Source organism: Herpailurus yagouaroundi, unplaced genomic scaffold (assembly GCF_014898765.1).
Source record: "Herpailurus yagouaroundi ecotype Mexico unplaced genomic scaffold, PumYag 410, whole genome shotgun sequence".
Taxonomy (NCBI): Eukaryota; Metazoa; Chordata; class Mammalia; order Carnivora; family Felidae; genus Herpailurus; species Herpailurus yagouaroundi.
In genome coordinates, this window is record NW_024412627.1 from 1,858,558 (window position 1) to 1,879,701 (window position 21,144).

The 21,144-nt window shown below is 54.8% G+C and overlaps 1 protein-coding gene across 1 annotated transcript in view; it reads right to left on the reverse strand.

Annotated features, from left to right (window-relative positions):
• Positions 1-813: 813 nt before the first annotated feature.
• The window catches only part of GTF3C1 (general transcription factor IIIC subunit 1), a 63,522-nt gene continuing 43,191 nt past the window's right edge, over positions 814-21,144 (reverse strand). Inside the window, exons 14-29 of the mRNA XM_040463686.1 lie at positions 20,729-20,913; positions 19,019-19,297; positions 18,628-18,773; positions 17,995-18,092; positions 17,400-17,496; positions 17,111-17,288; positions 13,707-13,848; positions 13,220-13,355; positions 12,627-12,708; positions 12,300-12,488; positions 10,454-10,611; positions 8,401-8,543; positions 6,211-6,292; positions 4,354-4,466; positions 2,314-2,376; positions 814-1,470 (exon numbers count right to left, since the gene is read on the reverse strand). Coding sequence (XP_040319620.1) covers positions 1,128-1,470; positions 2,314-2,376; positions 4,354-4,466; positions 6,211-6,292; positions 8,401-8,543; positions 10,454-10,611; positions 12,300-12,488; positions 12,627-12,708; positions 13,220-13,355; positions 13,707-13,848; positions 17,111-17,288; positions 17,400-17,496; positions 17,995-18,092; positions 18,628-18,773; positions 19,019-19,297; positions 20,729-20,913 — 2,434 coding nt within the window. The 3' untranslated portion in view covers positions 814-1,127. The remainder of the gene's footprint in view (positions 1,471-2,313; positions 2,377-4,353; positions 4,467-6,210; positions 6,293-8,400; positions 8,544-10,453; positions 10,612-12,299; positions 12,489-12,626; positions 12,709-13,219; positions 13,356-13,706; positions 13,849-17,110; positions 17,289-17,399; positions 17,497-17,994; positions 18,093-18,627; positions 18,774-19,018; positions 19,298-20,728; positions 20,914-21,144) is intronic.

The window sequence follows — 21,144 nt, forward strand, 5'->3', positions numbered from 1 at the left end:
GGGCCTGGGGGCCACATGCTGCAAGGGCTCCCTGGTGGATGAGGAGGTACCCAAAGTTTGGGACACTACCTGTCTGAACTCATCAGTGGGATTAGAAACAGGGGCGCCTGGGTGGCTCAGGTCATGATCTTGTGGTCTGTGGGTTCGAGTCCCGCTTTAGGCTCTGTGCTGACAGCTCGGAGCCTGGAGCCTGCTTCAGATTCTGTGTCTCCCTCTCTCTCTCTGCCCCTCCCCTGCTTGTGCTCTGTCTCTCTCTCTCTCTCAAAAATGAAGAAACATTAAAATAAAATAGGGGCGTGTGGGTGGCTCAGTCGGTTAAGCGGCCGACTTTGGCTCAGGTCACGATCTCGCGGTCCGTGAGTTCGAGCCCCGCATCGGACTCTGTGCTGACAGCTCAGAGCCTGGAGCCTGTTTCAGATTCTGTGTCTCCCTGTCTCTCTGACCCTCCCCCGTTCATGCTCAGTCTCTCTCTGTCTCAAAAATAAACGTTAAAAAAAAATTAAAAAAAAAAAATAGAAGAAAATTAAAAAAAAGAAAGAAATAATACCATCCCCTTTTTTCATATTTGTCCCTCTCGTGTTCCAAACTGGGCTGATTTGGTAACGTAAACCAGTGCTGAGTTTCAGATTTGGAGGTTAAATACAAAAGTGAATAGGTTCCACTTGGAATACACCTGTGTGGCCATCAAAAACAAGGGAGGCACTGGCTTGGGGTGGGGGGCAGGTCCTTCTGAGCACCTCTCCGCGGGGGCCCTGGAGCCACATGGACTCTGGGTCGACGGAGAGTCGTGTGATCGTGGGCATTTGCTTTTTCGCGCCCTGGGAAACACAAGTTTCCCGTTTGTAGCGAGTGCTAATTAATACCAGCACCTCCCCAGGCTCGGGATGGGGTTCAAGGAGAAGCGCCCGCCTGCCCCCCACCCTCACTCAGCCAAGATAAAGCAGCATTACGTTCTAAGACGTTCTCAGGAGAGATCTAAGCTCGTGGCCCAGAGAAAGGCAGGCTTCCCGCACGGTGATCTCCAGGGATCAAAGTATCTCGACATTTAGAAGTTCTGATTTGAGAAGATAAGCTGTACAGCTCAATTGCTGCCTCAGTCCTTTGTCATGGCTCACCTCCTCTTCTGCCTAAGTTTCTGCCTTAAACATCAGACCGAAAACCTCAGCACAGGAAGGATTTGGGGGGATGGTCACTGGATCCTGCCGCCACACTTCCAAGATCAAAGAAGTGAGGTCGCGAGTCTCGGGAAATCGGACCCCCCTAGACCGCACAGCTGAGAAGAGAATGAGCGAGGAGGGCCTCCCTCGGCTCCCGCCTCTGACAGGGCGAGCCCCACAGCGCTCCCACAAAGCTGCCGCCGGGTGCCCACTACCCACCTGAAACGACCGGCAGGACTCCATCTGGCTGTCTGAGAGGGCCAGCGTGCTCTGGACCAGGTTCTGGAGCACCAGGAAGTGGATGTCATCCACGCTGAAAGACAGTGGGGTGGGCGGCAGAGCACGTGAGGCCGCGGGCCACGGGCACTGCTCACTTTGGGTGGTTCAGTTCTTGTTTTCAAAAAGTGCTGCCTCCCATGAAAGTGCTATGAATGCCTAGACTATTCATAAACCAAAACAAAACACATGGTGGTTTTTAAGCCTTACTAACTGCTCCATGTTTGCAGGAAAAAAACGTTTGAGTCTAGTGGGTAAGTGGTGCCGTACCCTGGAAACATTGACAACTGACAAATGTAGTTAGGGCTGAGATTTTTTTCAGTGCACCTACCTACCTACCTACCTACCTACCTATGAGATCAAGAGTAGCACGCTCCACTGACTGGCCCAGCCACGTGCCCCATTTTCACCCAACCTCCAACAAGTTTTTCTCCGAAAAGGAGAGGCTTCTCATTGAAATGTAGAGCTAAAATCAAACTGAATCTTGGTTATCCAACATGAGAAAAACCAGCTGAGCTTTCTAACCAGAGCTTTGCGTGGAAAGCTCACGGGCTGAGAATTGTAACTGTCTCCTCAACTCACTTTAAGGCTGAGCCACTGCTATGTGAGGCTCGGGTGGACAAGCTTTTCCCGGAAAGGGCCAGATAATAAATATTTCGGTTTTCGAGGGCTGTGTGGTCTCTGCCATCCATAGCCACTTGACCTGATGTTGCAGGATGAAACTAGCACAGACGGCCCACAGAACAGGCCGCGTTCGCACACAACTTCACCTTCAAAGACGGCTGGCAGGCTAGGTCGGGCCCAGGGTGTCTCCTGTGCTAGGCCGCAGGCAGCTGGGATCATGGGCTGAGGGAAAGGCACTCAGTAAATCAGTACCTACCTATTAAGTTCATCCTCTTTCCTGGTCAGATCCTTTTCGTCTCCAATCGCCAAAACTCGGTATCTGCATAAGGGACGAAAGGAGAGCATGTCAGTAGAACACAGGAGACCTTCGCTGCGCGGATGCTTGCTCAACGTGGCCATTTGCTGGCGACCGTGCTGGAGAAAATGTGAAACTCGTTAACATTCAAACACGTACGTGTCAATTACAATGAGAAAATACCATACTCCGCTCATCAAACGAGCGCGCTGGTAAAAAGAGGGTTGAGAAAATGAGGAGTGTTCATTTATGGACAATTATGAAACAACACGGAAAAGTGCCTGTTGGCAGAAGCCACCGCTAATTGTCAAGGGAAGGGGACCTAAAATCGTGGGCCCATCAGGATTAAAAACAAGCATAAGAAAGATGTCTGGAAGAAAATATCTCAGAAGAGGGAGTAGCTGCATTAGATAGCAGGCTATGTCCCCATCTGTGTTTCTGAGCTCCGAGTCATGCTGTTTGTGCTCCTACCACGCAAACAAAGACAAGAAGAGCAGCCCAGTGTGCCAGCCGTTGCCTTACAGAGCCAGGCAATTCAATGTAAGACAAAATCGCAGAACTCACTTGAAAAAAAAATAATGGCTGTTCATTCGCAAGACATTTCTTTGGCTTCTATAATTCAAAAGTCAAAATTTGTCTTGGCAACAGTAAATTCTTCCTAAAATTTAGTTAACAGGAAATGTGAACTGGTTTTAGTCAAAGTATTTGGATCCATTTTCTTTTTTGCCTGTCCTGCCAGAATGCTCCAGATCAAATTTAGTGTTAAACTGTTACAACTGGGCGGGACTTCTTCCTTCCTCCAGATGGTTCATGAACTCTCCTTTAAAAAGTAAAAAGGCTTTGGGGCGCCTGGGTGGCGCAGTCGGTTAAGCGTCCGACTTCAGCCAGGTCACGATCTCGCGGTCCGGGAGTTCGAGCCCCGCGTCGGGCTCTGGGCCGATGGCTCGGAGCCTGGAGCCTGTTTCCGATTCTGTGTCTCCCTCTCTCTCTGCCCCTCCCCCGTTCATGCTCTGTCTCTCTCTGTCCCAAAAATAAATAAAAACGTTGAAAAAAAAAAATTAAAAAAAAAAAGTAAAAAGGCTTTATTTTAACCGTATTTTTTTTATAACTAAAAGTTGCCTCGTAAATTTACTGAAAATATGCGGGCTATTTGAAACACGTTTAAGACTGAACATAAACCATGCCCTTTGAGAGTTCTGGGGAACTCTGCAAAAATGAGCCCCAAACACAAAAGAAGGCACTGATGTCAACTCTGAAAACAACTACAAATCGCTCACTGGTATACGCGGGCACCACATAAATTGTCTGTTGGACGAATGGAAGATCGAGATCTCCAGATGAAGCTGTTGGGGCTAAATGCAACCATGTCCTAGGGTTCCCAAACAGGAACCAACAGATGAACGTCCTCTCTACAGGAAGAAATTCAGACATCTAGTGGCCAGAGGGACCGCCTCGATGGGGCTGGTAAGAAGGGATTCACAGGTGAATTAGGCAGTGGCAACAGGCCTGGATCACAGAACTCAAGACTTAAAACATTTCACGGGTTCTGTGTTTGGACCCAAGTATGTTCTCCAGGCGCCCAGCGGCCGAACTGGAAAGAGCTGGGGCTCTGGAATCAGGCCCACTGTGGAAGTTCAAACCCTGGCCCTGTGGGTCACAAGCGCTGCCGCCTCGGGAGGGCTACTTCTATCCTGGAGTGTCCTCCTAGGTCAAGTGAGCAATCTTAGTAAAAGCACACCCGGTGCGCGGGGAAGCCTGGATTAAGTCAGTAGCAGGGCCTCTGTGGGAGAAGGAATGGGGGTGCCCGGTGGGGTGCTGGGGATGGCACTGGCCTCTCCTTTTTCAAGCTGCCCACGAGAGGAGGCGAGCTGGTTCAGATTCCGGGGACACAGCCAGGTCAGCCGCAAGGCCGTGGAACTGTTGACCAGGGGAGATGCCCGTGGCCGGTGACTCTTCCTCTTGCCCCATGAGTCACACAGAAACTTCCCAGAAGAACCTTACCTGGCAAACAGCTCCTGGAGTGTGTCTGGGGTTTCAAGATTAGGATTCTTCAGGGCTGAACTGAACTTCTCCTTGAGCTTCTCCACAAATTCTTTGTACTCATTGGCACAAACCTTTCAAGATGAGAGAATGAGATTAAGCCGTTTCTCTCCCTGAAGGGAGGTTTTGCTGATACGTCAAGGGAAATCTTGTCACAAATTCCCAGCAGCGACCCCCCGGAAATGTGGACTGAGAACCGTAACCTCCTCTGCCTTCCTGCCTCCTGAGCCTGCTGAATCCACCTGGGAAGGTGACAGACCCCACTGGGCCCAGGGATTTCGGGCAAGGAACACGCTGCCAGCCCTCACTCCTGCACTGCCAGCTCTGCCCCAGGCCCCAGGAAGGCCCAAGTGTGTCCCACGCTATCCCTGCAGCCTCCCATGGCTGCGCACCACCCCGTGCTCCCCTGCCGCCTCCCCCTTCTCAGCTCTGTTCCTCTCTGGCTCACCCTGAGCACAGCGGCCTCGGCCTCCTCCTCCTCCCGTCCCACCCTCAACCGTGGACCCCAAATGGCTCCCTCCCTCTCTGTGCTGCACCCAGCCCAGTCCAGACTAGGGCACAGATCACTCTCCCCGCTGCCTCACCTCTAATCCGTCCCCCAGGGGGCAAGCTGTCCCATGCTGCAGGAGGAGGGCATGCTCCTGCCCAACTGTGGCCCCCTCCCCAGCGCCCTGCTTCCCCTTCCTTTGCTGCCTCTGTCTCAGTGGGTCCCTCATCTTTGGAGTCTAGGCGAAGTGCTAACACCTTCGGAAGCCCTCTGCAGTTGATGCTGCTGGCAGCCCATTTCCGGGGCCCCATTCATTCTCAGCCTGGAGCCAGCCCCGATCTGATTGGCCCAGCCTCCCAGGAGGAGTCAAGATGAATCTAAACCAATGGCAGCAACCTCAGGGGCCTCTGGGCAAGGCTGGCCCCTCCCTGATCCCAGGGTCCAGTGCCACCCTCTCCCCATCCTTCCTGCCCTGGGATTCTGGGGTGAGGACGGAGCTCCACCTGTCAGGGGGCAACCACGAGGTGGCCAGTATGAGGATGAACACTGACCATCAGGGACCAGGAGCGAGTGACAGACTGAACGTGGGGCCTCGATGACATCTCTGCTTTGCTGTGCCCGCACAGGGCTGCCCTCTTCTGAGGTGCTGGGCACGTGGGAGAAACAGCTGGAAGCCCCGTGGGGTTATTGTGTTTCGTCATCTGCACCAAAAGCACTCAGTACTCCCTGTGCGACCTCAGCTGGCCTGGGCTTTCCCCTCGGGTAACTGCACTGCTCTGAAGAGTCACTTCTCTGCCTGTCCACTGCCCCGGGCTCCCTGAGAAGGGCTGGGTCTCTGCTGTGACCGGCCTCGCCTGGCGCCAGGCCTGACACATGTGCACAGAGCCCGGGGCTGGCTCGGCGAGCGGGGGATGAGGAGACTCTGAGCCACAGGGCAGGGAATCTGGGTCTGGAAAGATGGCTTCACTCCTGTCAGCCACCGGCCCAGCCCGCCCACAAAGTATCCAGAAAACTCAGGCCCCGTCCTGTCTGCTAACTTTCCAGGGAGTCCAGCGGTTTGGACTTTGCGAAGAGCAGCCCTGTTTTCTTAACGAAACAGGCCCAACTGCAAAGTGGCGTGTCAGATTCTAACCACCTCTGAGAACTGGTGCTAGAGCCACATCAAACGGGGGCCAAAGCCACAGAACTAAGGAGCCGATCTCCCAGACGCACGGGAGAAACATCCACATTGTAAGGCCAGCGGAGGCGCTGCGGGACCCACAGGATGAGACGGGAACCCAGAGACCCCTGCCCTCAGGGCAGGCTGAGCCTGATGACCCAGGGGGGCCTACCTTTGGGTCTTCGTAGTCGCCCTTTCGATTCATGAAGTCCCCGACAAGTGCTTTATCCTGGTACACCTCGGCCAGGCAAACCCTGCAGGGAGGGAGGACGGCCGTGAGGTCTGGCTTGTAACGAGGTCGAGGTCTGTGTTCAGAGTCGCCGGAAGGCTCCTGTTCTAACACATCTGGCCTTGGCTAAACAGAGTACGATTTCCTTATACCTGCTGGGTGATGACGGCTCTTAACAGTGCAGGATTTGGGGTCAGCCAACCCCGAGTCAAGTCAGGTCTGTGGCTGCCCACACATCACACGCTCGGACTCTCCGAGCTTCCGTCCTCCACTTACAAACTGAGAACAGGGACTCCCGCCTGCCTGCCCTCACAGGCATCTGGCCAGGACCAAATGAGATGTCCTATGTGAAGATGTGCTCTAAATGTTAAACTATCACACAGGCCCTGGTGTCACTACGGAAAAGAGCTCTCATCTTCAAAAGCGTTCTCTGTCTGCTACACATCTTTGTCTCTCCGCGACGTAAGGAGAGTCTGACCTGCCCACTAAGAAGCGCGGGCAAAGGCAACCCGTGTTTGCAGGGCTGCTATGAGCTGGGCACTTGCACCTCCACAAAGAACTTGCAAAGTGGAGGCTGTCATTCCATCCTAGAGCTCGGTGAGGTGTCAGGGCCCCATGGTCACCTGCCTGCCGAGGGCCGGGGCGGGTGGGCCAGGGGTAGCTAACATTGGCTGTATCGTTCTGTTCGCAGGTGAGGGCACAGCCCCCAAGTGGATACACATCTCGTGCCGGGTCCTGCGGCTCTGGGCCGCAGCCCTTCGTGCCCCCTCGCCCAGCAGCCGCTGCGGGACAAGCGGAGGAGCGTCAGGCAGGGGCCAGGAAGCCCAAGTTCCAGAACTCACTCCACTGCCAACGCACTATCACCCTGGCCGACTTGCATCCTCTCTCTGGGCCCGTTCCCATTCTGAAAAAAGAGGGGTTTGGAGCAGGTGACCACAGCCCTTCTAGAAAAGTCTAAGATTCTCCACATAGGGCCAAGTGGCTCCCCACAGGAAGGGCCCTCGTGCGCTGGCCCCTGCAGACATCTGGAGACGTGTGTGGTTGTCACGGCCGGGGGTGGGGCGCCGCTGGCATCTAGTGGGTGGAGGCGGGGCTTCTACTGAACATGCATCAGTGCACAGGACGGCCCCACAACAAACAATGACCTGGCCCCAAATGTCAGCTGTGCTGAGGGTGAGAAACTGGTCGCAGTGGTTCACTCCACAATCCACGGCTGGGCTGTCTCCCTCTACAACCCAGCAGACGGCAGGCAGCCCACGGCTCAGAGTCAACCCGAGCCACGCTCTCCTGCCGACCCAGGGCATGAACAACCAGTCGGTGGGAGCAGTCCTTCCCAACCCCGCCACGTGCCCCCTCCTGGCCCTGCTCTTGTGCTGGCGGCAACGCTCGGCCCCCCCCCCCCCCCCCCCCGCGCACGGCCCGGACGCCTGCTGGTCCTCCCCACTCAAGCCCACGCCTGTGGCGGGGGCTGACAGGGCGGGCGACAGCGCCGTGCCCTGGCCGTGGGAGGAAGGCCTGGGTGGGCAGCCTCACTGGCAACCGACAAGCCACAACGAGGATGCTTTGCGGCCCCCGGCCAGCCGCCACCACCACGCAGACCCGGCCCTCCAGGGGAACGCCGAAGACGTGCTGAGGACGTAATGGGGACAGTGCTCTTGGGTCCGATGACTCCGGTCCTGCCCCGCTTCTTCCTGGAGGGAGCTATGTGACGGGCCCTGACATCTAGAACCGCCCTGAGCGCTGAAGACAGTGGTGAAACTCAGCAGACGCCTCTGCCTGACCACACGCCGCTGGCGGGATGCATTCAGTAAGGCGCCCAGCCTGACTGGCCTCCGCGTCCTCACGGGTAGTGAAGAACAACAGCACGTACATCACAAGGCTGTCCTGAAGCGCGTAAGACACCGGATACGGAAAACGGCCCAGAGGCAGGCCGAGCCCTTGAAAACTCACGAGCGGTTTCACCCACAGGCCCCAACACTCGGGCAGGCTACAGGCGAGCTATTGCACACTCACCACTCTCTCTGGATTTTAGAGCGGACTCTTGGACAAACGAGATGCAAGGAGAGTAAAGAATGAACTAGAAGCACGGGAGTAACTGTGGCCCCAACTTATGAAAGTTCAAACACGGCTTACTTATAGTTCAGATAGGCTTGGGGGTTTCGGACTATGTAGCGAGCTCTTCGTCCGACCGAATGGGAGGTTTTATCCAGAGACTCTTCAAAGGTGGAGTGCAAAATGTCCCGCACAACTTGCCAGGGGACAAATGGGCCCTTCACCTGGAACACACACAAGCCAAGAAGGAAAATCAGTATCCCCAGAGCCTGCGTTATGGGTCACGATCGTAAAGGACGGGGGAAGGCATGTTCTGTGGCGCCTCCTTCCTCAGCAGACACTCAAAACTGGCCCCTCCCGGGTTTACTTGGATCACGTTTACGGAGCACTGACGGTGCGCCCGGCACGAGTGAGGTGCTGGGCAGAGAAGAATAAGCCAAATCCTCAAAAACCGGCCAGGAAGAGTGTTCTAGCAAGTAACAGGTACTCGGAGGGCACAGGGTAATGCTGTCTGGAAGGGCAGCATGTTAGGGAAGGTTATGACAAACGTGTCAGCTGGGCGGTTCTTGAGTTTAAGAGCACATTGCGTATTCTCAGAAACATTCTGTGCATTAGTAGAAACAGAAGCACTGAATTAGATTCACCATCAGAGACTCAAGAGAACATCTCCACCAAAAACACGCAGGAAAGGAGCACCAAGACAGGGAAGGGGCTTGATCACGAGGTTATTCTCCGAAAGCTCCCAGAATGAGGTGGCCCAAGAATGTGGTGTGTATTTGAGCAGATGAGGGGAGGGTCTGCTGCCCCAGAACCAAGCAGGGCTCTCCTGGTCCCACCGGCTGCAAGGACGGTGGGTGGAGGCAGGCACATCTCTCCGCTATCACAGAGGCAAGGGACAGAGATCAGGGATGGCAGCCTGTCACCTCCAGGTTGTTCCCTGGAGGAAGAACTGGGCTGGAATTTAGGAGGGAATGGGGGGTGAGAGCATCTGGAGAAGTGGTCAAGAAGAGGGATCCAGCAGGCCTGATGCAGAGGGCATTCTGGGCACGGGACCTCCGCCGGGGCTTCTCTTGGCTGATGCGCCCGAGGACAGGGCACGCAACCCGGGCACCAGGGAAGCCGGTGGTGTTACTACCTGGAGGGGGCGCTGGACTACACGGTGGCAGTCCATCCTCTGGCGGCTTCTGTGAACCAGCCTGCCTGGACGTTCGCCTACCTGGATGGCTCTCCCCACGCCCTGCTGCAAATTCAGAAGATCAGAGCAGGGCAAAGAGGCAGGAATAGTCAGACTAGGAGTCAGTGAGGCTACTCTGGGGAACATGGCGAGAAGGGGAGCTCTGGCTCGGGCTGGGGAACCTTCTTGGAGGCAGTGACATCAGAGGAAAGGGGAAGAATTTGCTCGATGGGAAGCCCCTCCCCAGCTGCCGGGGTTCAAGGACACAGACCGGGAAGAGGACGTGAGTGTGGGGGACTGTGGCACGGAAGGCGGGGACTGAGCCGTGACGAAGCCGGAGGGCCAGGCTGAGGCCACCATCACCATCCCACACACGGATTCGGGGAACAACGACCCAGTGGTTGCCGTGTGGTGAGCACCGTGCTAGGGGCTGTGGCTACGAAACAAACGGGCGGTCTCCCTGCCTTGAGCGGCAGCCACTCCCACGAGCCAAGAGGGGCCAGAAGCAACAGAAGCAGCGTGAAAAGTCCACGCGTGAAGGACACGGTAAGAACGTGGTAATTACTTCCAATTGGCAGGACCGATGAAGCCTCTAGAGATGATAAGCAGTTTTGAAAGAAAAGTAGGAGTTTTCCAGGCAGGTGAGGGTGGGAGAAGGGGAGCAGAAAGCGTTAGGTTCCCGGTGAAGAGAGTGAGAACAGCGCCGAGCTGTTTAGCCTGCAGGAAGGCAAAGATCTATGTGTGTTAGCCGAAGGCTGGAAAGAAATGAGCAAGGCCGGGAATATTCATCTGTGGGATTCTGGGAAACGTGTTTCCTTGTGGCCAAGCAAAACAGTTGAGCGTCCCAGGGGCCTTGAGTGTCTGTGTGCGGCCACATAGGGAACAGAGCTCCCCACGAGAGGGAAAGCGAGGCGGCAGGCCAGGGAGGGGCAGGGGCCTGGGGGCCCGGGGGCCAAATACCTTGGCATTGAGGACGTTGCTGGCGATCCGGCAGAGCATGAGCAGCCCGTCCTCCTGCATGGACCACGTGACGCGCAGCCGGGTCATCCTCTGCAGCGCGCTCTGGTCGGCCTCATCGTGGTAACGCAGCCTCCTGTTTTTCTCTTTGGGGGACTCTTCTAAGAATATCAGAGGGAGAAGAGAGGGAGCTTCTAACAGCCGGATTGGAGCTGGCACTCTGGAGGGGAAGGGTCCCTACTCGGCTAGTGAGATCTGACCAAGGCTATCAGCTACCAGAATCCCATTGTGTCAGAAACCATAGAAACTAACCGCAAAAGACTCGGGCCTTGACAGATACTTTAACCGCTTCTATCACTTTCTCTCTGGTCAAATTTCATTGTGACAAGCTGGGCAGCCTGAACGCAGCCCATGTCCCATCCCTCCCACCGCGGTGGTAGGCACTCTGAGGGCTGGAGCATGTGCAGGGCCCCCACCATTCTCCCGCTTGGCGACCTCTGAGATGCTGGGCACACTCCGGGACACCATGGGGACAACAAGGTGCAGCCTTCAGGGCTGCCGTGAGGACTGAACCAGACTGGGTATAAAATACCCCGTGCGGTGCCAGTCACCAACATTATGGAGGATTCACTGTATGCCAAACACTGGTTTAAGCTGTTTACATATTAACAACCCATAATCAAAATGCTACTTTGCATCAACTCTATAAGGAGGCAGTTATAATCCCCATTTTGTAGCTGAGGACTCTGAAACACGGTGAGACACGGCAATTTGCCCAAAGTCGCACAGCCCAGTCAGTAGCAGACAGAGGGTCTGAATCATGAGCTCTTACCCACCAGGTTCTCTCAACATCTCCTCCCCTCGGGATAGACTCATGGCAGTTTGACAAGGTAAACACCATATGCTACTGCTAATTCCAAGAGACTGTTTGTTTAGGACGTTTCTTCCAAATTAAGGCAGAAGAAAAGTAGGGTGAGAACATTTGGGATTCCACGGGACACCACCACCGGATTTTGCCTTGTGATGAATTCAGGTCTTTGTGAGCCAACCTGACCCCATGCCTATCTGGATAGGCTGAGCTGAAGTTGGGGGGGGGGGCCCCCCTTTCCAATGGACACAAGCCTATTTGTTATAAACAGCAGCCAAGTAAACCACTGAAAACAGGTTCCCATTTAAACATTCTGTTCTCATCGGAAAACGGTATAGCTATCAGATCGTTGTTACGACACACAGACCACTTAGATGATGTAAAAATGAACGAAAACACAGGCGCCCATCTCTTCGCTGTCTTCCTGCTGTCCTTCGCTAGAATACTTGCCCAGGGGAAGGATCCAAAACAGCAGTCTAAGACACACCCAGGGGGCTCACGAGACTGGAAGAGATCCTGCAGGCCTGGCCTGACCGACTCCCACCTTTCCTCTGAGTTAAAGACACAACGTGACTTTTGAACTTTGCCCCGATTGATATAATGCAAGTATCAAAAGCCAAACCAAAAGAATAATAGGATTTTGGCTGGTTGAGATGAGGATTTCTGCTAATGATTTTTGCTAAGGTTTTTTCAGTTGAGATGAAGTTAGAAAATTGAACTGAGGGGTGTCACAAAGCTGAAAGACCCTGTAAGACACAAAGACAGAGGAAGCATGTAAGAAGCTTGAGGATCTCTCAGTCTGCCAGCTCGATGTGGAGGACGAGACGGCGACCGTGCACAGTCAGCCCTACAAACAGAGGGAGAAGAGAAGCCCGGGTCTGGGGGCAGAGCTCAGCCCAGGCCGCAGTGAGACTGCAGTCCGTCTCTGAGCCGGAATGTACAAAGACAAGGCCTAGCCGACGCGAGCGACCATCACGGGACCTTTTTTCTTTTTCTTGATCTTCTTTCCGGGGTCTTTCTTCAGCCGTTTCCGCTTCTGGCTTTTCCCACCTCTCACTCTCCAGTTCCGGTCCAGTGTGGGCTCTCGGTCCATCTCGAACTGCTCTTCTCTGTCAGTGCAGAGCTCAGACCCTGCTCTGGCTTCCCCCCAGATATTCAACCTGCCACTGCCTGGAAATAAGCACAGGAGGTGAGCATTTCAGGATGAGCCCCGCGAAGGCCAGAAGCCGAATGGAACGTGTGGTAGGTAGTCACGTGGCCTGGGCCGGTCCCGTGCCCGTTTCCAAGGTGAACCCCCAGCTCACGTACCTCCAGCACTGAGTGGCAACGGGCGCCTGGACAGAAACGTCTGGAGTCTCACCATGAGCCCATTTTCAGATGCAGTGTTCTCCTAAAAGACAAGCGCATCACTGGAAAGAAGCAGGGGCTTCCCCAATCCCCAGGGACCCAGAGCGTCAAATGCACTGAGGTGTACTGGTCTCTGCCAGAGAGGGGAGGGCGGCTGTGCAGCTGCGTTCCAGAAGCCGTCGGGCTGCCCCTGGGGCTGGGCTTCCCCTGGCCAGCCGCTTGCTTCTTGCACACGTGCTCCCTCATGTATGACCTGTGTCTCATGGACTTTCTGTTCCTTCTTTAAAAAGGAATACCTGTCCGTGTGACACAATCAGTTAGAATCCATTGAAAAAAACAAAAAACAAAACAAACAACAACACTGGCCAGGCAGGTATTTAAAGGGCCTGATGTGCCTTCAATACATACGGATGTAAGTACTTGTGCCTCTGGTCAGCTTTGGTTTTACCAAATCAGAAACAGCGAGCTGGGAAAGGGCAGGCGGGGTGGGCAGCTGCGGCAGCGGCTGGGGAGTGGCCCGGGGATGCGTGTTCCCCGTACCCCCCGAAGCCCACCTTCTTGGCCTTGTTGATGATGTAGCTGGTCCAGATCCAGTTACGCTTTAGGTGCCCGTAGAAACTAGAATCGAGCCCGGCGGCTCCCAGCCCGTCCCCGGGGATCGAGCCTTCGTCCACGACCTCACGGCTCCCCCTGAGAGGTGGGAAGTAAACGGAAAGAGAGACCTTCTTGGGAACTGAGAAGAGAGCCCGCGACATGGTGGAGGTATTTTTCCTAACTACCTTTTACCTTCTTGGTAACACGTGACCCCAGAATTTTACGTAAATTTCCCAACTTCTGAATTGTGGCAACCAAGTTTGTTCTGTTTTAACAGTATGTGGGCCAAGGGCTGGCCGGGGCCAGAGGGGCCCGTGGCCGCCAATTTGCGGCCTCTGCACCAGAGACGTGGGCGCTCCTGGCCTGACCTGTGTGGCCGGACACCCAGGAGCTGGAGCCTGTGGGACTGCACTTGGGGGGGGGGGGGGGGGGGGGGTGGCCACGCACGTGGTGTACTCCATCAGGGCACACTTGCGCTCCAGATTGTGTTTGTCGATGGCGCTCTCCTGCTCCTTCTGCAGACTGCCCTCCTCATCAGTGCCCTCATCCTGGGTGCCGTTCTTCCTGATGCGCGGGTAGCGCACCACACCTGAGAGAGCAAACGCAAGCTTCCCTGGTGACCGTGTCCTGCTGTGGCTCCGGCAGGCCACCTCGCAGCCGCGGGCAAGAGAAAGATTCCCTTCCGGTGACTCCGCTCACCACCGCGGGACAGGCTCTGAAACTGGTAGACCCTCTTCGTACAAATGCGTTATCATAGATGTCAGGGAGTCAAACACTGGGGTGTGAACCCGAGTAAAGGATTTGTACTCTGGCTGAACTCCACGAGGGAGGGAAGGCAAGCTGGCAACAGGAGAGGCCAACGGCCATGGGGGGATCGCGAGCAGAGGAGCCCTGGGGCCTCCTTCCTCAGGGAAAGCCTACGGAGCTCCTGTGTGCCAGCCAGGAGGAGGCGGTAAGCAAAAATGATGCACTTGGCAGGGGCCGTGGAGTCAGGGTCAACAGGGATCTGGGCAGATAGCTCAGTGCAGTGTCCCTGGGCCAGGTGGGGTCTGGAGGACAGCCAGATGTTCTCTGAGTGTCCAAGAGCTGCATTAACACAGTTGAGCAATAGCGTTCTATAAAGGCACAATAAAGAAAACTGTGTTTCTTGCAAGAAAACATAAACCGCTATGAACTGTTGCTTGAGTAAGGCAAAGGAAGATTCTGGTGATTTGCACACTACCAAAGACGGTCTTCTAACATGCTTGACTGGAGACATTAGTCTGGGTGGGGGCGGGGGGTTGCGGGGGAGCCCATGCCCCACACTGCTCACTGGTGTTTACATAAGACACGGGGTTCAAGCTCTGCTTCAGCCCATAATTTGTTGGTGGTGGTGTTCCTGGCTTAGAAATGAAGAGGTCAACCTCAGAGAGGTCATCAAGGGAGCTCAAGGTCACACATGTGAATGGCTGGTTAAGCCTAGGAGGACTTAAGGCAATGCTTCTCCTGTGCGCCACCTCACTGTGAGTTCGAAATGCAGATTTAGGCCATCCCCACACCTGCTGAATCCAAAGCTCTGGACAGGGCCCGGTAATCTTCATTTTAACAGTCTCTCCCAGTGAATCTGCTTGGTGATACCCATACCCATGCTTGGTGAGCCCTTGCTCTGAAGGATGCTCATGTCTTATTATATGGTACTTTCCCCCTTAGTCCTTGGGGCAGAACCTCCTTGAGTGTTTTTTTTTTTTTTAACATTTATTTATTTTTCAGACAGAGACAGAGCGTGAAGGAGAGGAGGGGCAGAGAGAGAGGGAGACACAGAATCCGAAGCAGGCTCAAGGCTCCGAGCTGTCAACACAGAGCCCGACGCGGGGCTTGAACTCACCAGCCGCGAGATCATGACCTGAGCCGAAGTCGGACCCTTAACCGACTGAGCCACCCAGGCGCCCCTCCTCGAGTGTTTGTTAAATGAAGGGACAATCGGTGCCTGCTTAATGGACTCTAAGCCTCCCCTATTCCTGCTCATGAACACTAAAAGGGATGGAAATTCACCAGTTGTCAAGCCTCAACAACTCTGGTGCAAATAACATACCGGTTCACAAATTTTTATCTGGGTATAAAATGCAGAGGAATTAGGGCACTCTAAAAATCCGAAATGGTAAAAGCCTAGCTTACTGAATGCCAGAGGATTCTATGAAACACACGAGTTCTAAAACCTGTCTGGACCCATTACATTAAAGGTTCTCACTGCAAGGGTTCATCACCCCGCCGACAGTAAACAAATCTACCAAACGCAAGCGAGCAGTGTGGGTCATGGGCTCCCCCGCAGCCCCTCGCCCTCATCCAGACCTGGGCCTCCGGCTTTCCAAGAAGTGAGGTGCAATGGTGACCTTTCGGCTCTGTGACAGGAGCAAGGGAAGAGGGCGCCCCTCCCAGGTTCAGACCGGACATGGCAGCCCTTCCTCCTAGTAGAAGTGGCACGAAGAGACCAGGTGGAAACTGGCTTGGAGGAAAGAGCACTGGTCTATGGCCTTGCACAAAGCCTCCATCTAGTCAACCAACATTCACGGGATGTCGACCGTGCACCAGGCACTTTGAGACACCGTGGGGACGGAAGCCCAATCTCCGGTGCGCAAGGAATCCTCAGAAAGAGCAGCTGACAGCATAAAGGTGCTGAAAAGGCTTCCTCAAAGAGACGATGCTTGATGCACGAGTGGTCACTGCCAGGTGAACAAAGGTCAAGGGACATGGCAGGGATAGAAAGAAGACACAAGCAAAGGCCTGACCCCCAAACCTGACTCATCTGACCTGCTGGCCAAATCTGTTCAATTCTTCCTCCAAAACACCTGCCAAGCTGCCCCCCTCCTTCACTGTCACCAGTGGACATCTCTCTGGGACAGGAGTCACAACCCTGTTTCTACTCTTGGGGTCCTCCGTTCATTCCCCACCCAGCAGCCAGGGTGAGCTTTGAAAAATGGAAGGGGCGCCTGGGTGGCTCAGTTGGTAAAGCGTCCGACTTCAGCTCAGGTCACGATCTCACGGTCCGTGAGTTCGAGCCCCTCGTCGGGCTCTGTGCTGACAGCTCGGAGCCTGGAGCCTGTTTCGGATTCTGTGTCTCCCTCTCTCTCTGCCCCTCCCCCGTTCATGCTCTGTCTCTGTCTCAAAAATAAATAAACGTTAAAAAAAAATTAAAAAAAAAAAAAAGAAAAGAAAAATGGCAGAGATCTTGTCACTTCTTGCCTACAACTATCCAGCGGCTTCTTCCTGCTCTTAGAATAAACCCGAACCCCGTACCAAGTCCTACAGGGCCCCCAGAGTCCTGACTCCTCCCTGCTTCTCCAATGGCAGCTGCCACTCTCCTCCCCGCCCTCACCAGCCTCTTGCTTCTCCCAATGATGCACGTGACGTTCCCACGCCTGTACTGCTCTTCCCCGGCTCTGGGCTCTGCTTCAGCCTTCAGAGCTCGGCTCAAATGCCACCCCATTAAAACAGCCTCCACTCACGCCCCTGTATACTTCCTCCGCAGCATCTGTCTCAGCAAGGGACGTGGATCTGTGTGTCTTCTCTGTTGAGAACTAAGACTCAGGAAGGCAGGGGTGCGTGCGTCCGGGTCAGGCCCAGGAATGACAGACACCAGGTGTGCAACAAACACCTACTGAATGCACGAGTGAATGAAGACAAAGCAGAGTGGCCTGGGGGCCCCCCCTACTCGAAGCCCATCGCCCTCCTTCCTCAGGGAGCCCCAAGGACACTCTAGGTCTCTGGAGAACAGTTTGAAAACCGGCGGCGACTTCTAGTTTCTTCTTGCTCTAAACCCCACTGATGGCACAGAGAGCGGGGAGAACAGGGAGCCCCGCAACGACAGACGGTACCTAGAGGGGTGTTGAGGCAGACGCACTGCAGGTCAAACCAGTAGTTCTCAACATCCTGCATGGACTTCAGGACATAAAGACGCCTTTCGAAGGGCCGGCTGCTGCGGGCCAGGTTGTAATGTGGGTCACAGATGGTGGTGTCAACGATGACCGCGTTCTTCTTCAAGAAAATGAACACCTAGGGAGACGCGGACGGGGCGAGGGGGGAAGCTCAGAACCACGGCCGGCCAGCTGTCTGGAAACTGCTTGGCCATCAGGACCCCCTTCGTTTGGGCACGGGACACGTTACCTGATCCTTGTCCTGAAACTTTTCTGTGGGGCCGAACTGCAGCAGCCCCATGTGGCACAGCCTCTGAAGGTTCTCCACCACAGAGAAAATGTAGCGTCTGGAAAACAGAGGGGAGCGGCGGGTTCCGGTGCCAGTGCACTCGGCCGTGGCCAGGGGGGTCCGCGTCGGGCGAAGGCGTGGGACTCGCTCGTGGCGCCCTCTTCTACCTCATGGGGCCTGACCTGTGCAGAGACCCGGAAGCCCCTTCCCGGCACCCGACCAGGGCAACAGAGCGTGGATCCGACATGGGGTTTTGATTGAGAAAGAAAAATTAGCCAAAGGAAAAAAAAAAACAAACGACTCCGAACCTTGCAGTCTTTACCGACAGATTTTACTTGAACCTTGAAATAAAGTGACAAAATTCTCCAGCCCCCACTTCGTTTGCCTCTGTGCTTTATCCAGAAGGCTCACAGGGTCACTGAATGAATGAAAACCCCGAGTTTTCTGAAAACCCCCAGAACCTTTTTCTGTTCCTGGTGAACAATTATTCAGAACCCTAACTTCAAGGGGCCCACTGGGACTGTCACCCAGCCTGCATCGTTTTCAGGGACCTTACCTCTTGTACAGAAGCTGCTGTCGGATGGGCCTGGGGAGAAAGCGGATCAGCGTGTGCTTCTTCAGAGGGTCGTTCAGAAACTCCTCAAGGTTGTCTACCTAAGAGGTCATTTTCAAGATCAGCTTACCCTCAAGGCCAGGGTCAATTGCAAGAACCGTGAAAAAACACACACCGCTCCTTTCCGGGCAGCAGTCTCTCTGAACCTATTGTCTCCTTTTTTGGTATTTACCAAATTTCTAGAAGCATATTGCTACAACATAATTATTTGTCTCTTTCGATATATCTAATTGATCTAACTTTAAGTCTTTCAAGTATTTCCTTTGACACACCAAGCACCCATCCATCTATCCAGCCAATAATTTATCTATGTGTATCCAGCCACCCTGTTTATCCTATCTATCTGTCTATCTACCCACCCACCCATCCATCCATCCAATCATTCTCCATCACCTGCCTATCTACCTATCTGTCTGCCTATCTACCCACCCATTCATCGAATCTATCCCTCCATCCATCCATCCATCCAGACAACCACAAGTCTGGAAGTACTTTTTCCCTTGACCAGGTGAGTGTAGGTCCTCTGGTCTAGGCTGAGGGACCAGCCCCCACAATAGCCCTGGGAGTCATCAGTACCTTATAACTGACTTGCACAATCTGAATGAAGATGGAAAGGGGCAGGCAGAGGAGAATGTCACTGACGAGAGCCCAGCCGAAGCCAAAGTCCTTATGGACAGGGATGGGAGGGACATAGCGCATCCATGAGGCTTCATCCACATACACTAGGAGAGAATCAGAGTCAGTGCTGCAGGCAGGGTGCCAGACATGGTGGTGACATCATCCCGGTAGGTCCGGATTCCCTCTCACCACAAACTCGGGCAAAACCCTACTTGTCAGGCAGGAGGCCCATGGGTTCATAGAGTCTGGATTATGACTCTACTTTGATGGGGCGCTGTGGGCCTTCAGCCAGTTCAGATGAGAAGGATGAGGAACCATTAGGACTCCCGTCCAGAGGGCAACAGCTCACCCTTCTCCGTGGGGGGCTCCACTTCGGTCTCCAGGAAGGTTCCCCCTAGGCTGTCCTTGGGCAGGGCGTCAGAGGAGGTCTCCATGTAACTTCTGGAGAAGGGCCGGACTCCCATCCTGCCTGACTCCTGCTTTCCCATTCTTCTTTCACTGCCAAGGCCCAGCTTTGTCCGCACATGGCTGGCAGGGTGCCCGTAGATTAGGTACCACAGAAACATGTGTACCACCCGCAGGCGAGGCATTTTGGGCAGAAATCCTAGAGAACGGCCAAGTCCTGGAACTGAGGCAAGAGGGGGTGGGGGGAGGGAATGCTTGAAGACTCCCAGATTCGCTTCAGTTCAGTCCACTCAAACTCACGGTGAGCGCTGTTCGGACTCTCACAGAACTTACTTTCTAATACTTTTTAGGTATTAACAAGACACCTAAAGTCACACGACAGATGGAAACGGCCGGTGCAGAGAACCAGTGGGGACGTGGGGGGAGGGCTAGAATTCCACCTAGAGGGCAAATAAGGTGGTGGTGGTGGGGACACGCAGGGACTTGGGGATGTGCACCCTGGGACAAACGCAAGGTGTCGGAGGTAGGCGTGTGCCGGCACATACCGTGGAGGGCCAGAGGCCGGGGGGGTGGGGGGTGGGGGAGCAAGGAAGGAGGAGAGTGCAGTGAGCGAGCCAGAGTGTGACAGAGGAGGCTACCGCCACACAGAGCCTGACAGGCCTCCGCACGGGGACCTGGGCTTGACAGGGCTGTGCAAAACACCCCCACATCGGGGTTCTTTGAAAGCATCCTGTTTCTTTGTTGACACAAATAAAGTACTCCTTGGCTTTTCCCAAGGAGAGAGGACAGGAGAGAAAGTAAGGAGCCACAGGATCAGGGAGCGAGGGCGAGCGGGCAGAGGCCCTCCTCCACCGCCGTGCCCACTCGAGCAGCATGCTCACTGCCTTCTGTGTGGCCAGCGCGTGGGCCGATCTGCTGCCCCGGCACTGGCCCCGGCCCTGGGCTCCCACGGACTGCGGTTGCTAACCACGGAACACCCCGGGACCCGCAGAGCAAGGGCAGGCCTCCTGCGGTGATGTGGCTCACCGAGGGAGGTCACACACACACACGCTGTCTTCTGCCCCGGGATCTCAGGTCTGCTGCGCTGCGCCCACACCGGGCCACGGCCCGTGCCCCATGAGCCGGGAGAAGAGTGACGCGTACCTGGCCGCCTGCACTGGGCCCGCACCCTTTCACACTAGGGCGGCTCGACGGGGGCCGAGGGAGGAGGCAACCCTGTCGGAGAACGGACTCTGGGAAAATGACACGGTGTTCAAACTCATCGGTGACTAGATCTACCAGAAGGTCTATGGGGTCGGGAGGGACGGAGGTTTTCTGTAGTTTATGTGGTTCATATCCCAGCCCAAGGATGCGGAGCAGAATGAATCTTTGTGCCTAACTCCTCTCGCTAGGATCTAGCACAGTTTCATCTGAGTCTCATACTCAGATGTGAGGCCCACTGGGCAGAGACCATGCCCATTTTGCAGATGGGGGTACTGACGGCAGCAGAAGTCACGTGGCCAGCCCTACATGACCCAGCTAGCCACGCAAACCTGATTCCTCGGACTCTAGCCGAGTGCTAGACTGCAGAACACCAAGTGACTCAAACGCCATCATGCAGCCAACCACCAACCACCGACACACCATCAGACGTCGACGAGAAGCTGCTTTTTACCTACAACAGGGTGATAATTTTTCAGCTGGGTGATGCCCATTTTCTCATCCGTTTTTTTCACCCGTCCAGTTTCTGATTTGGAGGAAGTATTCAGCTGAGAGTCTCCTGATCCGCTCGGACCCTCTTTTTCTGGACTTTCTTCTTCAGCTTCTGCTTGAGGCGCTGGAGGCTGGACCACTTTAACCCTGCAGTTCAAATAGAAGATCAATACCCTGCTGGGAGGACCAAGAGCTGGGAGGAAGGACAGGGTCTGTCCTGGCAGATCAGATGAAGCCACTTGGCCCTGGAGTTTCAACCTTGGCTGCCCGCAGGAGCCAAGCAGATGCTGTGCATGAATAAAATGTGTCAGGTCACCAGATGTTTGGGGACGACAAGGGCTGTGGAGACCTGCAGAGTGTGCCCCCACCTCCAGGACA